The sequence below is a fragment of the Semicossyphus pulcher genome, unplaced genomic scaffold, assembly GCF_022749685.1.
Source record: "Semicossyphus pulcher isolate SPU_LCO1_2020_fin unplaced genomic scaffold, fSemPul1.0.p SCAF_1, whole genome shotgun sequence".
Lineage (NCBI taxonomy): Eukaryota > Metazoa > Chordata > Actinopteri > Labriformes > Labridae > Semicossyphus > Semicossyphus pulcher.
In genome coordinates, this window is record NW_027211603.1 from 29,810,427 (window position 1) to 29,826,042 (window position 15,616).

The 15,616-nt window shown below is 40.5% G+C and overlaps 2 protein-coding genes across 3 annotated transcripts in view; both read right to left on the reverse strand.

Annotated features, from left to right (window-relative positions):
• Nucleotides 1–6,447, reverse strand: part of cep89 (centrosomal protein 89) — a 64,913-nt gene extending 58,466 nt beyond the window's left edge. The window contains exons 1-7 of the mRNA XM_069661091.1: nt 6,374–6,447; nt 5,724–5,830; nt 5,143–5,289; nt 4,351–4,543; nt 2,771–2,822; nt 925–1,038; nt 565–792 (exon numbers count right to left, since the gene is read on the reverse strand). Coding sequence (XP_069517192.1) covers nt 565–792; nt 925–1,038; nt 2,771–2,822; nt 4,351–4,543; nt 5,143–5,289; nt 5,724–5,830; nt 6,374–6,415 — 883 coding nt within the window. The 5' untranslated portion in view covers nt 6,416–6,447. The remainder of the gene's footprint in view (nt 1–564; nt 793–924; nt 1,039–2,770; nt 2,823–4,350; nt 4,544–5,142; nt 5,290–5,723; nt 5,831–6,373) is intronic.
• Nucleotides 6,448–7,798: 1,351 nt separating this feature from the next.
• rhpn2 (rhophilin, Rho GTPase binding protein 2) overlaps nt 7,799–15,616 on the reverse strand; it is a 32,900-nt gene continuing 25,082 nt past the window's right edge. Inside the window, exons 10-15 of one of the 2 annotated variants that reach the window (XM_069660773.1) lie at nt 15,087–15,206; nt 14,761–14,955; nt 14,286–14,332; nt 12,466–12,612; nt 11,180–11,335; nt 7,799–10,435 (exon numbers count right to left, since the gene is read on the reverse strand). In XM_069660773.1, coding sequence (XP_069516874.1) covers nt 10,175–10,435; nt 11,180–11,335; nt 12,466–12,612; nt 14,286–14,332; nt 14,761–14,955; nt 15,087–15,206 — 926 coding nt within the window. In that variant the 3' untranslated portion in view covers nt 7,799–10,174. Of the gene's footprint in view, nt 10,436–11,179; nt 11,336–12,465; nt 12,613–14,255; nt 14,333–14,760; nt 14,956–15,086; nt 15,207–15,616 lie in introns of both variants that reach the window. The other variant, XM_069660765.1, reaches the window with a different exon arrangement.

The window sequence follows — 15,616 nt, forward strand, 5'->3', positions numbered from 1 at the left end:
ACCGACCCTGAACCTCAGAGAGGAGAGGAAAACAGAATTTCACCCTTGAGGTACAATATAGCGAACATAATCACTGGTAGAAAATTACAGAAGCGCTCCAGTACTTTTCCGTGCTGCTGCTTGCTGCCCATCAGGAGGCCAGACCCTGTAACCACCAAGCCAACCTGCCCCCATCAAGCCGCCAATTTTCCCTCACTTTGAGTTATTTTTGAGTTTGTCCTTTTCATGTAACGTTTTCATAACTCCCTCCCTTTCTGTGCTTGTACGACACTCAAAGCGCTTTACACAACATGCTTTTCAACCCGGTCACAAACATTCATTCACTGATGTGGTTCAGTATCACGTCCCTGGACACTTTGACGGAGCTGAGACTCAACAGTGGATCTTCTGATTAGCAGATGATTCATTTGACCAACCGAGCCACCTTTTGTGACTCACTGCTTCTTTCCCTCTCGACTTTTCTCATTTCCTTCACATCTTTTCCCCTTTTCTTCTACTTTATTGATCATCTTTTCTGTCTATGATCTGTTCCTCTGTATGTCTCCAGTTTCTCCTCCACCCTACCTGCAGATGACCTCCGGTTCAAGGAGGCTTGGCTGTGACTGATCTCCTGTTCCAGCCGCTGCAGTCTCTCCTCCAGAAGCTTTTGATCATCCACCATCCTCTTCTCTGCCTGCCTCTGCACGTCATGATATGCTTTGCTGGGCTCTGGAGACCGCTGGGAGGGGTGTTTGGGGCTTTTGGCATTGCTGGTTTGGCTGGGATGGTCGGTGCTTAGGATGGGTAGCATGGCTGAAATAGGGAAGGAAAATAATTTCAATGGCAGCACATTAACTATTTATTATAAATAGAACAAAAGGTGGAAATACAATTTATTCTTTTTCCTAAAAAGGCAGACACACGGCTGGCTTCTTTAGGACTTACATCTCTCAGGCACATCTTCTGTCTGACGTACAGGGCTCTTTTTAAAAGAGGCTTTCTTCTTAGAAGAATCACAGCTGGCTTCAGGTGTCTGGACACTGGTTTCCTCGATTAAATCTAAGAAGAATAAAGACCTCAGAATATGAACACAATTGTAGAAGTAGCACTGGGTCCTGCGTGCTCTGTTACATAACCCATTTTCACCATGAGCTGCATATTGTTCCTTAAATGTGACTCTCCTGTTAAATATGTTACTTTGAACGCAGCCAGCCTTTATGCAGCATTTTAGTGATAAAGGTAGGAGCCTTTTAGGGACACATAAAAGATTTTAATTTGGCACCACCTAAAGCCTGAAGCCTTCTCCAGTAATAACAACTGTAATGAGGTTCTCCGTTTAGCTCTAATGATGTAAGTCGACATTATGGCTGTTATGAAATGAGCGTTTGTTGAATAAGAGCTCTTTCTTCTTTCTTCGCTAAAGGCTGGGGACTCATATGTGGTGCATATAAGTGTCTCACCATTCTTTCCCTTTTACTGTATGAGGGAAAAGTCCTTCTCCTTGTCTCTCTTTATATTACTCCTCCTCTAAACAGCAATATGTTTACCTATGTACCTATGTGTAAGATGTGTTGCTGCATGTGTCTCAGATATTTTTTGTACATTTATGCAATTAAAAATGTATAATTCTTAATGTATAATTGTGAAAAAAAAAAGAAAAAAAAAAGTATAATTGTAAGTGTTTCAACGACTTCATGGAATGCAGTAATATTTACATCCAACACAATATTGCCTGTTAAAGTTAATCTTACCAGCTCCCCTTTACATCAGTGGTTAAACCAGCAGGATTATCAGCTAAAATGTGTCTAATGCATCTGTAGTATGTAAACTGAGAGACCCTTACACTTAAAGCTCCTCTGAGGACTTATTTTCTGGTTATGAAATTCATTCTGATTACTCTATATGTCCTGCAAAAGCAAACCAGACCATCAGCGACAAGACTGATTATTTCTGCCTGAAACAGCCGGCGGGTGGGGGGGGTAGGTGCCAGACGAAGCAATTAACTGCACGCTGCCTTTGTTTAGATTTTCCAGGGCAAAACTTTAAAGTGAGTGATACATATGACTGTTAAAGAAAGCAGGATGAGATTTGTTGTTAAAAATCATCACTTCAGCATGTACAGGACAAAATCAGCCAAGAGACAGACTGGCTTTGTCCACAGGGGGCGCCAAAGCCAACACAAACCTAAAGTTCCTCACAACAGCTTTAAGAAACGTTAAACATATGCAAATAATATTTTACTAGTTTCTGGGGACAGAAACATATGAATAATGTTAATAAACCTACACAAGGTAGTTCTATTTTGATGGCTTCATTCTGTACAGGCCATGTTCCTACATTCTGGGTAAGCACTGAAAACTCACAACATGAATAGTATTACAGTAAATTAGAGTATTTGCTTGTCTGAGATTCACATTCGGACTAGTAAATACTCAAATTAACAATAATACAAATAATGCTCATAAACATAGTGGTAATCATAATATAACTATCATAAAAAATAAAAAAGGCTCATTGCACATCTACAGTATTTGTTCTGACAACTGAAGTAGTCTGTTTGTGCTTTAAAGTGAGCTAACAGTTCAATATAGTGTGTCATTAGGCCACGTTACATTGGATTGATAAATCACTCTATGCTTAGCCTTTTCTTCCTACTTAAAAGTGTGCTCATTTTGCCACTACTGACACATTATGAGTCAGTTTCTACTGTGTTCATACACATGTGTGCTTTGTGTGCATACTAATGTCCATCCTTAGTCCTTAGTCATCCTCATTAGTGTGAAGTCAGTACCTGGAGAAGGCGCTCTTCCTCCAGCCATCTGAGTCTGCTGGGGTGCACTGCTCTGGAAGACAGACAGGCAGAACGACATGTAATCTCAGCAGGTCTTTTTCAAAACGCTTTCCAAAGACCAGCAGCCTGAATCTCTCTTTGTGCAAGGCTATTTAATAGACCACTGCACTCACAGTCATTGTCAATGTGCGAACAATAAGATCTTGTCAGTGCGTGTATTGTTGAGAATCTTCAGAGAACCAGTAAATCGATGTGAACGAGTCACAGTTCAGTGTGTAGAGGATTCACAGCTGAAACTAAAGAGCAAGAAAGAAGGAGAAATTAAATACATAACCGTGGGAGACTGAAGTATGTCAGCTTCTTTATAACTTAATATAGTCATTTAACATCCAAATCATGAATGCTAAAGATGCCACTTTATTAGGTACACTTAGCTATAACTAATGCAATAAATAAATCTTATACAAGTAAATAAATGCAAGTCATGATTCAACTGTATGGATGTTTTGGAGGCTGCAGTTTTTGGTGATGTTAAACTGTAGCTGTCTCACTGATATATAGGGTTGACATAATAATACAAACACCTCTTAGTTTTAGGCAGGTGGGCCTTATAAACTGGCAACTGAGTGTATTTGTCAGTGTAGTGAATTTCTCACACTAACTCATGATGAGGAAGGTAGCTGATAAATGTGCGGGGGTACATCATTCTGTTCCACTACACTGGCCACTACACTATCTGCAGATTATTGGAACAAGGAAAAGAAACATCATGTTCCTCTGACTGTTGCTTAATTGTGTTCAGCTATTGAAACTACATCAGGCAGCTAGACTGGAAAGACTAGTGAGAGGTGGAAATAGAGCCCATTGGGACAATTAAAAGGTAAGCGACCCATGTAGCGGCACACAGGAAAAGAACATGAATAAAAATATACAAAGAGTATATGAGAAAGGACTCTTTAGATGTGTGTCCCAGTCAGTGACTAACATTCACAGATTCAGTTTTAAACACGACTCAGAGGGTTTAAATACGATCCAATTTTAACCCGCTGTACTGATGAAGCATCAGAGGCAAATATTGCAGAAATAAGGTAATGTGAGCAGGTTAGTACGAATGCTTTGCTACAGAGGAACAATAGGTATAAATAGTGATTCAGAGACATTGAAAGGATAGCTCAACACTGCATGATAAGTCAAAAAGGCTTAAGACTCAATAGATACACAATACCTGTACAACTGTGCCTCCCAGTGGATCAGACGGGTATATTAGCTACAGAAAAATCATAAAGTAACCCAAGAATATAAATATTTAAGAGAGAATATCCTTCCTGAACACACGCAATCGAGAAAGACACTATCCATGTCTCTGTCTGCAAGGATACAATTAAGTTACACATGTGCTTTTCGAGCTTTTACATTTCAAAATCTGTCAAAAGTCTCATTCCTCTAATTAAGCAAGCTGTAGTTAGGTAGTTTGCTAAACGTTCATTGATGATATTTGTTTTTTTAGGAAGATTAAAACCACCAATATACTCTTTTAAAACATGCTAACACATATCAATGAGTGTCCTGTAGAATCTCACCTTAGGTTTTAGTGGCAAAGCATAAACAGGTTCAGTGATAGAACAATTCTCCTGTCTGTCCAGAGTTTGGTAAACATGTTCCTCCCTGTCCTCTTCTTCCTCCACCTCCTCTTCCTTGTCTTCCAGCTCCTCCTCTGAGTGTTCAGGAGAGGACAGGCGCGGCCGGCTGGCCAAATCTTCTGACCATCTGTCTCTAAAGAAGGAAGGACAGTGATATTTTAAAGTAACAGTGGAGGAAAGCTTCTTCACGATTAATAGACAGTTTAATGTTAACCACGCGTTAAACAGGAGGAAAACAGTCACTTCAATCTGTGTGTGTGTGCGTGCGTGCGTGCGTGTGTATAAAACGCAGACAAAGTTTGTGACAAAGCGTTGGTATCTGACAACCTGGGATGTGAGTATTTTCAATTCATTACTGATTTTAAAAATGTGGAAGACCAGAGACATAACAACAGATTTCACCGATTTTTATTATTCTAATAGTAAGACAGCACACTCTAGAGGATTCACTGAAGAAACAAGCATGGAAAAGCCTATAGAATTTTAGTTTTCAGTTACTTTCACACATTTTACAGACACAGTTTGATCTTGTAAATCCCAGTTACGATCCCAGAATTTCTGATTTGAGAGAGCAAAACAAGGTAATGTTGATCTTCCTAAAAGTAGGAACAATGTGGAGCAATTTGGCTCCAATTTGGAAGTACAGCCCCAGCTCAGGCTAAAACTTGGAGCCACCTCGTGTAGTTAGAATCATTTGTCGCAAAGCTTGTGATAATGCTGGGGGGAGTTTACCTGGTGTAAAGTGCTGTGCTGTTGTTTAGTTCGGATATTAAGGACTCTGAGCGGTCACTCTCAGAGTAAGATCTAAGCCGTACAGGGGGGATGGCCCATGTCTGTCCAGTGAGGGAAGAAGACAAGATAGCTGCTGCCAAGGCCGATCTGTATGAAGGAGAGACAGAAACTCCATCACAATAATAAACTCGAGCTGCTTATAACATCAACATTCCAAGTCATAGTGTATTATTTCTAACATATGATGAGGATTAGAGAATAAGAGACAATAACAAAAGGTTATTTGTGAAGAAAGTATTGTCCATCAGCTGCCCAAAACATTATCCCTGAAAGACGAAGCATTGTAAGCGATGAGAAGCTGTTAATACTTTTGAATTGCTTTAGCAGCTGCACACAAACCCTGCAACAACACCTCTGCAAATGATGATGTGAATATATCAAAATGTGGATAATAAGCTCACTTCACAATAAAACTCTCAAACAGCTGCAGGCTAAACCACTACAAATAGTTGTTTTCAAAGTGTCAGGGGAAACACAGCAAATGAAAGGTTGATGGATGTTGGAGGTGATGGAGAGGATACCTGGGTCTCTCAGGTGAGGGGTTTGGGCTGCGAGGGGGCGGGGTACGAGGCACAGCGGGCTTGGGAGCTATGGAGGCAGCAGGGATCAAACCAGGAGCTATATGTCTCTACACAAATCATAGAGGAAGGTTAGGGAGAAGGTTAGCATCATAAAGACATAAAACATACGATGCTGGTCCTATGATAAAGGTTGAGGGATGCCCACATCACTTTATGAAATAAATTGACATAAAACTAAGGAAAAACAAAGAGGCTACAATATGCACTATAGGTGTCTGTTGAAGCAGTGGCCTTTTTCTACTGGAAACCCCACTGTTACTGCAGATTGAACACATTAAGTCAGGTATCAAGACGTCGGTTATACTTTAACTGTCTTTCTTCCACATTACAGCAGAGGTGTAGTGGACAATACATTCCAAAACTTACTGGAAGTTTTAACTTGAATCAATAAAATGAACATCACGCACACCACAAAACGAAAGCACGTAACAAACCAGACGTTGAGTTAGCCTAACCATCATACGCAGACTAACCAAAGTAAATTAACTACCGTGTTTTCAATGGCAACTATGTTAATATAACCTATCGCTAAGCTATCGTTTCGTTAGCTAGATATAAGGTTTATCTAATTAAAAAGAAGCAAAACTTACAAACTCCTGGTCTTTCTCCCTCCTGAAGCTGAATTTTAACATAGTGTCAAGCTTGCTCCACTAGTTATTGTTTCAGTTCAAGCAAACAACTTGACTCGTTACCCGAGTATTCTTCCGGTCAAAAAGCATTTGAAAAGACCCCCTGTTCGCTGCATTGTAATTCAGCTGATCTGTCTGTTTTACCCTGAAATTATAAAGCGAAATTGCCAAGCTAACTCTATTCAACAGGCTGGCTGCTTGTAGGTTCCTCGTAACTAGACGCTTCACCACAAGAAGACACCTGGCTACAAAAGTAGTGCTGATTGGCTGAATATGTAGGAAGAAGCCAATCAGCGACAGATATAGTTCCCCTAACAACGAGGTCCTTACCGACCAACTGCCAAGCCACCAGGGGGCGACGTTGTTCCATGTCATGATTTAATGTCGCCTACTCTTTCTTTCTTTCTGTCTTTCAGTAACACATTATATTATATTATATTATTTCTTTATTTCAGACACATAGGTCAAAACACATAAAATAAAAGACAAAGACAACAACAGAGGGATAAAGACAAGAATACATTGACTACAGTTCATTAAAGTTTCTATGCTGATATGGACATAAGTCCAAATCAACATAAGAAGCACAATATAATAAAAATAGACAATGATAAAAGTATGAAATAATTACAGTTTACAACTGTGATTTAAAACACATAAAGACAATTTTTCCAATGTTTCCAGAAGTAAGAAAAACACCTTGTGTCACTTAGTGTGGGTTGACATAGTGCCGTCATGATTAAGTATTAGACTCAGATAATGGACTCATAAATTTGAACATTAATTTCTAAGCACGGCATCGAAGGTTGGAAAATGATTAGATAGAAACGTAATGCTTGCACTCGTCCCCCTTTGGTACCTAACTGCATCATTGTATGCTACCTGAAGTTTTTTCAGTTTAGCTTTACTGTAGTTACACCCCAGATGGGCTGTATATTAGATATTTATCAAGCAGACAATGTACACTCCTAGGATAGCATTTCATTCATACCTTTTCAAGCATACACACACATCACATTGCTGACCCTTCAAATGTCTTTTCACATTCAGTCAACTTTGTTTTATATACGCTGGCTGCAAAACAAAGACAAGAGTGCAGGGGCTACATTTTAAACTCTCCTATATTTCCTGAAATCAATCACAGAACTGAGGTTTTAAGAGCACAGACAGGAATAACACAATTTGTCATAAGATCCACCTATTAATCTAGCATGTCATGTGATGCAAAGCCAGACTCACACAGTTAAAAACTCATTGGTGTTGACTTAATGTGTGTTGACTCACTGACGGCTCTGGTTAAAACTTTAATCCACCCATTCCCAACCTGCTGCTTCAAACTTTTGAGACATATAGAAGCACAAAAACAAACTTAAATAAATCCAGAAGTGTGTTTTGTCCCCTCTTTTATTGAGATTTGAGTTTTACATGACAAAAAAATGCATTCATACCAAAGTTGCTATGCAGCAAAGTACACAGGAATAAGCAGAGGCAACTTAAAACATTAAGAATAACAGGTACCATAACCCTCTGCATATACACAGTATTTAGGATCCCTATGCACTGTAAGATGCATGGAAAGATCTGTTACAGCATAATCTGTGTATGTACAAATGCCTCTCTTAGCACTCATCAATATTAATCATTACGCACATTTGTGTTACACACTTTGTGATATTTTCCTTCATTATTAGCATACATGGCACTTAAGACACTATATCAGGTAAACAGAGACATTAAAGAGTGTTACATCTTCTCAGTGTTACCGTTTAAAAACATTTATATTTTAGAATATCTTAACAAAGACAAAATGTACCAGTAAATATCTTCACCAAAGGATTAAGCAAGGCTAGTAAAATACATTCCTCCAAGAAACCAACCAAGAAATCCAACGTGCAAAAGTTCACAACTTGACCATTCACAAGAAAACCTACAACTTTACAAGTAAATATATATATTTTTGAGTGTATTTTTTTCATTTCATAAATAATTTGATTATCAAATGTATATAATCTACTTTGTAGATAAAGAGATAGTCCAACACTGCAAAGTGTCAGTTAAATGTGGTATGTGACTAGAGTTCAGACTAAGAGCAGAAACCTGACTGTGGACTTTGATCGGAGTCACTGTTGGGTGACCGGCTGTCCGGATGCGGCTGGTCCGTCCACATTCTTCCCTTCTGGAGACAAAACAACCTTTAACTACATTAAGATTCACATTAACAGAGACACAGCGCGTGCTCCTCTGACAAATGTACAAACTGAGAGCAAAAGAGGGCCGGAACAGGGTAACACGAGTCAGGATGGTGGATGTACATCCAGGTGTATCAGGGACATGGAGGCATTTTGGTCTGAGGCATAACTGGAACAATAAGCAAACCTAAAACACCAATATTTCCATTTACACTGTGTCCCAGCAATGATCCTCAAAGGCTGTCTGACAAATAAAAAAGTGACATTAATACATAACTAAGGTAAATATGTATGATTTTTAGCAGCTTATTGAACATTGCATTCATCAAAAAACAAATGGTTTCCCTCACTGTCTAACATACTGCAACAAGGTTCATATCATCTACATATCTGTTTAGAAAATATATGTACAGCAAACCCCAAAGTTGATCAGTATCCACTGATAGCAACAAATATCATAGCAATGACAGAAACCTTTGTATAGACAGTATGAAACAGACATGTAATACACAGAGGACGTAACTGCACAGTGCACAGCTACTTCAGTACACAATGGAGCTAACAAGGGACTGTTTAAGCCACAGTAAAATTACCCCCTTTGCAGTAGAGTAGTACCCAACTCTGGGTGTGTTTGTACAACTTTGTTTTTGTCCAACAATTCGTCTGGAGCGTTTCTTCAAGAAAACCTACTGAGATGATATTTTAGCTTGTCTCAGTGCTGTGTATTTATATATACAGAGACTGGAATGATAACTGGTGGTGTTCTCCCACAGTGCAGTTGTGCTGTGCTGTACTAATAGACTGTATAAAAGAGGTGGATGTAACCTCTTGATTTTGAATAGTGAGGCCAATGCTGAAGTGCCTCAAACTTGCATTCTTCTGATTGCCAGCAGGGGGCGACTCCACTGGTTGCAGAAATAAGTCTTGTTGTATAAAACCAGATAATAAACCTACTAAGAAGTAGGGCCTAAGTCAGAAATTGTTTTCTCAACGAGTTTATGGATTAATGAGTGTTTTAGGTCGTGGCTACGTGTCACTGACCAATTGCTACCACAGGACCTGTCAACCAGGATAGAGATGGAGCAATCTCTTCCAATTATGGTCACTTCTGACTCCAAAATACCAAGATGGCGACCGTCAGAAAGCCAAATTTGTGGCTTTAGAAGGGAATTTCACAGACAAATAGCTGTGTCATGGTGGATACTTCAACCTCTTGTATACAGTCTATGGCTGTAGGCATACTGGCATGGTACACAATGTCTTTCGTTATTGTTTTGTGTGCAATCCACTTTACTGAACTGTGCTAAAAAGGTGCCCATGTACCAACAAAGGCACCTGCATATACACAGTATTTGGCACAGCCACTTTTCAAGGTAGCTGATTGCAATGTTATCATTACACTGGTGACATAACAGCTACATGCACTACTGCTCAGAGTGCCAAAGGGCACTGGTACTGTACCATAGCCACGCAGGTCCAGTATGGGTACACAACACAGTACACTATGCAGCCATACTAGGCTTAATCTGCGTACCGCATGATGCCTGCAGACAGTCTACAGCCTGCAGCCAGCTCAGTAGAGCCCGCTGTCGTTGTTGTAGGAGCTGGAACTGGGGAAGGTTTGGCAGGGTTTGTTCCAGGGAAGAGCACCCGAGTGATCAGCGGTGGGGAGGCTGAGCGTGCTGGCACTCTTCAGCTTGTTCTTCAGGCCCCAGCTGATGAAGGACGACTTCTTGGTCACTTTGCGCGACTTCTTCTCGTCGTCGTCATGGGCCAGACAGATCATGGAGTAGGTCTTGGGCAGGTTTCCACAGAAGGTGGCACTCTTTGTAGGCTGGGGAGAGAGAGAGAAACAGTTAGACTCAGTGCAAAGAGGCAGACAGTGTTTGTTTGAGAAAAGAGCTGCTGTTGACACAGGACTGTTTCAATCAATATCTGGGTTCAACAAACGTAAAGCCATTTTCATGGATCACAAATCTTAAATACACTCATGAATCCCTTCCTATGAAAGAAAGTATTAAAGGAGGATTTAAAAGAAGCTAATGATGTAGCTGATGATCTAATTGCAGCAGATTATTCCACAATATACAATATGATGCAGTCAGCCAACTCCTCATAACTTATAGAATTGAATCCATAAGTATTTGACACAAATGGGATTGCTTTTTGCGAGACATTGCTTATCCTCTTCACCTGGGTGGATGTCCTAAAACTTAAGGTTTTCATTCATCATTAATTTTGCAATTTGTCTAAACATTAAGGCTTTATACACACTCACACTTTTCATACACAATCTAAAGGCTACAAACTCCTCTGCTGTAAATTTTCCAGGTTAATCTCTGGATATGGAATGAATATCTGTTTACACACCACATTAAGATCATATTCAAAGATCTACTTTTCATGGGAAACTGTACCTTCAAACTGTAAATTACCTTGGCAGGAAAATCTGAACCTCTACCTGTGTTGTTTTGTCACCTGATACAAAGACCTATTCTCTGTCCCTATTTGGCAATCAACTAAACCAGATGTGTGACTTTTGTCACAGACAATAGGCAGTAAAGAGGGCATGGCGTACCATCTGAGGGTTGCTGTCCATCATGCTGATAACCTGGATGTCAATCCCCTCCTCGTTCACGTCCTTCAGCAGCCGCATCACCTCCCCCACGCCCATCCATTTACAGTCCGTGTCCCCCACAGCCACGATGTAGTCGCCCTCTTTCAGACCGTTAGCCTGACAGAAAAGACATGAGGAAAAACAGGGGTTAAAAAGGAGGGTAAAGAAACGTCCTCATACTGCAGCAGACAGAGTCAATATTTACAGCTGAAGGTTTGTTTGAGAGGCAACCAAGTCAGGTCACCTACTTTCTTTCTACATCCTGGAGGTGGCCAGGATCAGCAGAGAAAACACTGAGGTTGAGCCCAAACAAATCCTTTTTACAGCAGGCAAAAACACTAGGTCAAAGTGTATATGTAGAGCACTTTATTTCATAGCTGTGGGAAGTCTGTCTGATCTACATGAGCTCAGCTGTTTCTGTCTGGTAACTTGACCAGAGGTCAACAACACCGGAGAATCAGTCGCTTCTGAATAAGTCCTTTTGAATGCAGTATTAAAAGTTATGAAGAGTTTGGCCTAGTTTGACTTGTGTAATTCTGCTAATCTCTTTCTCTGCGTAGGCTGCAGGGCATAATAAGAGTCTGCTCTTTGTCAGCACCACTTAATGAGCTGTCAGACTTAAAAGGATTGCAGGGACTAAATACTTTCTGATTCTTAATTAAATTAGTAGCCAGAGTGGCTGCAGAGGGGGAGGGAGGGAGTGCACACATTCTTTGAGGCTGAGAATTACTTTCATTTGAACTTTGAAATTCTATAATCAGAACACAAGCATGCCTCAAATTTCAGGTCTTTGTTGGTCCTGTGTTATTGCTCTTAATCCTTTGGCAGTGATACACTACTGAGCAAATTATGCACTTGGCTTTTGTGTGACAGAGAAAAGTACCGAGCGCAGCCCCTGACATATGTCCCACTGCTTTAAGAAACAAAGTTTGTTAACTTCTTGTAAGAGCCTGGAAATGAAACCCTGTCCTGCCATGTGTGAAGCTACAGAATCATCTGGTGACGCATCAGTTCATTAATATGAGAGTAAACTTTGACCCCCAGTAGGTCATCATAGTTTACCAATTTGAATTAAAAAAAAAAGGTGAATGTCCGCCAATTGGGGATCAATAAAGTTGATCTTATAATCCAAAGGATGATGTTAGCTGTGATGGATTACCTCTGTCTAGTTTATTTCAGTTTATCTTTGTACCATACTGAAACAAAAGGCTGGATGCAGACTAGATGCAGTATATGGGTAAACTCACAGCAGCTGGGCAGAGCGGGTCCAGTGAAACCACCTGCACAGGTGATTCTCCTTTCAGGGTGAAGCCCACGTCTCTGTCCTCTGGGCGGAGTCGTAGTGTTCGTGGGGCCGTCCACCTCTGCTTGGCTGAGAAGACTGACAGAGGGCCCTGATGGAAACAGTGTTCGGGTCAATACAGCTACAGGTTTTAGTTATTTAACCCGGCTCATACTTTCTTGTCCTTTAAGAGTTTGATAGATTGTGTTGAAGCCTGGGGTGTAACTGGAAATCAAGCATTATGATGACTTCTTTCACACTAATAGCATTGTTAAACATGGTTTAAGTCTGATTATATTTAAGCTTTAAAGTCAAGAGGCCAGAGAACATATAATAAATCAACCTGTATTACACCTGCCCCTCTGGGTTGCCAGGTTTTATGTTTCTTTTTTCCAGACATGCACTCTTGTCAGGTTGCACTTCCCTTAGAAAGGCACAAAAGCCTTTTGAGTGAGTGAGTGAGTGTGAGTATAACCACATGACACAACTATGGTTGCATCAAAGGTTTTTTTCATCATCAACTTATTTTAGGTAAGATGGAAATGCAATCATCCAAAGGGAACTGTTGCAGCACCGAATAGGAATAAGCACGATATAAATAAATACAGTGGGAAAAAATGAACAAATAAAAGAAGTAAAGATTACCAGTAGGGTGCAAAAAGCAGAAATGTAACGAGGTTAAGGTCAAGGTCATAATTGATCCAAACATATCTTGCTTTTTAGACAGCAAAAGCTGACTCCTTTGTCTCCCTTTCATAAACATCTAATCTGATGGGAAAATCTCTCCTCCAGAAAACCCTGGCAGTCACAACAGTAATGATTGTATTGAGAGTTTGTGCTGAGACTCTTAATTAGGAGCTTGATTAGATTTTGGAGCCAGACAGGTATTTAGTCACAGAGACTCCTTACACCTGTTGCAGTCCTTGTATTAAAATTGAAACTATTTTTAATTACTGTGTTAAATAGAAGATATGGTACGATACGGGCTGTGTCAGAGGATAAGAGGAAAAGAGGGTTTTGACTGTGGTGATGTTGTCGTCATTCATGCTGCCTCTTGTGCTCTCCACTTTTTGATTCTTTGCACCACATTACACTTTAAATTAAAACTAACTCTGGCTCACATACTCATCACTTTACATTTTACAAAGTTGTAGACTGGCCTTCACTCAGTCTTTGCAGACGGCTTTATTTCTGCAGTCTTGTGTACAAGGCCACCCTGGATAAACTGTCCTCGTACTTAATATTCGAAAGCAGAGCTCCAGCAGTTCTTTGTTCCACTAAATGATTTCCTCACCAGGCTCTGAGGTTTGAACCGAGCAGGGAAAAAACAGTCCTCTCCTAATTTGCTCTAAATCCTGTTCAAGTCAACTTGGAAAAGTTTAAGGCCTGGCTATAACTGGTGTTCTGTCTTAGCCAGATTTCCCTGGGTAGAAGGATTTCAATCCCAAGATCCCCAGATCAGAGCACCTCTGTTCATGGTTAGTGTTAGTTTTTGATTTTGTTGCTTTGGATGAAAGTCCAGGAGGCTCAAACAAGATCAAAGTTTGGATCTGTAATAGCCAAATGTGCCAAAGCTTCCTGGAGACTCAGCCTTGGTTGGTTGTATTCAGAAATAACAAAAAAACACTCTGGGTTTTAAAAGATAAGGTCTAAAATACAAATCCAGAGTCGTTTTTATGTCACTTAATGAGTAAACCAACCATCATGTACAGATAAACAGCAATGTGAGTGGAAAAATATTAGTAACCCACATACCAGCCTCTGGAAGAAGTCTGTGACTTTCACCTTTGTGGCTGCAGGAACCTCCATCTCTGCTTTGTGCTCGGTTTTAGCTGAGGAAAGAAAGAGGAAAAACAATCCTGTCATTCTTCAGTGTTTATAGTCACAGCCACATTTCAGAGAGGCGGGCGGGGAGTCAGCAGTGTAAACATTACATCATCTGTACCTGGAATAAATGTCACTTATCACATGTGTTTGCAGCAGGTGTGGTACACAACACAGCAGCCTTTTTATGAACCGTATCCACAGAGACAAAGCTCAGTAACTAACACGTTGGCCCCGCTTGGCATTAGCGTCGTTACTGAAGTATTTGTTGTGGTGACACTTAGGTGACTGGTCAGTATCCATGTCAACCACCGTCACCTCAGTGACGCTTAATGAAAATGCAAATAAACTTCACTTTATTGTTCAAATCCTGTTTTCTTCTCTCATGTTTACTCGAACAGGATATTTTTCACTAGTTGTGATGTTTAAGACTCACAGATGATGTCCGGAGCCTCCGTGTAGTCAGTGTACTCTTCATCGCTCTCATTTTCACTGGATTTGTTGAGCGAGCGCTGGTGACTGGCTCTTAAAATGTCCTGCAGGATGTCCATCTTGTTCAGGTGGTGACACAAACCGTAGATCCTCAGAGCCTCCTCGTGACCCAGGATGGCACGACGAATGTGGGCTTTACCTGAGGGAAGGATGGAAAGAGGAGAAGTGAAGAGGAGAATAAAGAAGAGGAGAGGGAGAGAGATGAACATTAGGACTCAGGTCTGGTGTTAATAGCAGTCTATCTTCTGCAGCCTCTGTGCTCGCTCTTACCGATGCGCTCACGTTCATCTTTGTTTTTCAGGATGTCCAGAGGAGAGCGTCCCTCAGGGAGGCGGTCATACACCTGTGACAGGGTCTTCTCCTGCTGGTCCTCATCGTCACTGGGACCCACTGAACACACACCGAGCAAAAATAATTAATGTTAAAGAGAGTCAATATCGAAATGAATGATAAAAAAGTCAACATCAATAGAAATCATCAAAACAGAAACCAGCGTCCCGTTGAACTGTAGGAAAACTATAGTTGAATCAATCTTTCCATCAGTTCTATTTTATGGTGATATCATACTACATATGCACTGAGTACTGGCATTTTGACACTTGATTTAATTGTGCATTTCTCTGTATTCAAATGAGGGCTTCATAATTGTTTGATTAAAAACAGAACTTTGTCTACCACCAGGGCTGGGCTGCATCACATGACGTGCATGAGGTGATGCCACGATTGCTTGCATTGTATGAAAAACATTTTTTATTCTTATATTGTTTGTTCTTTAAATAAAACTGAGCACAGATTTATAC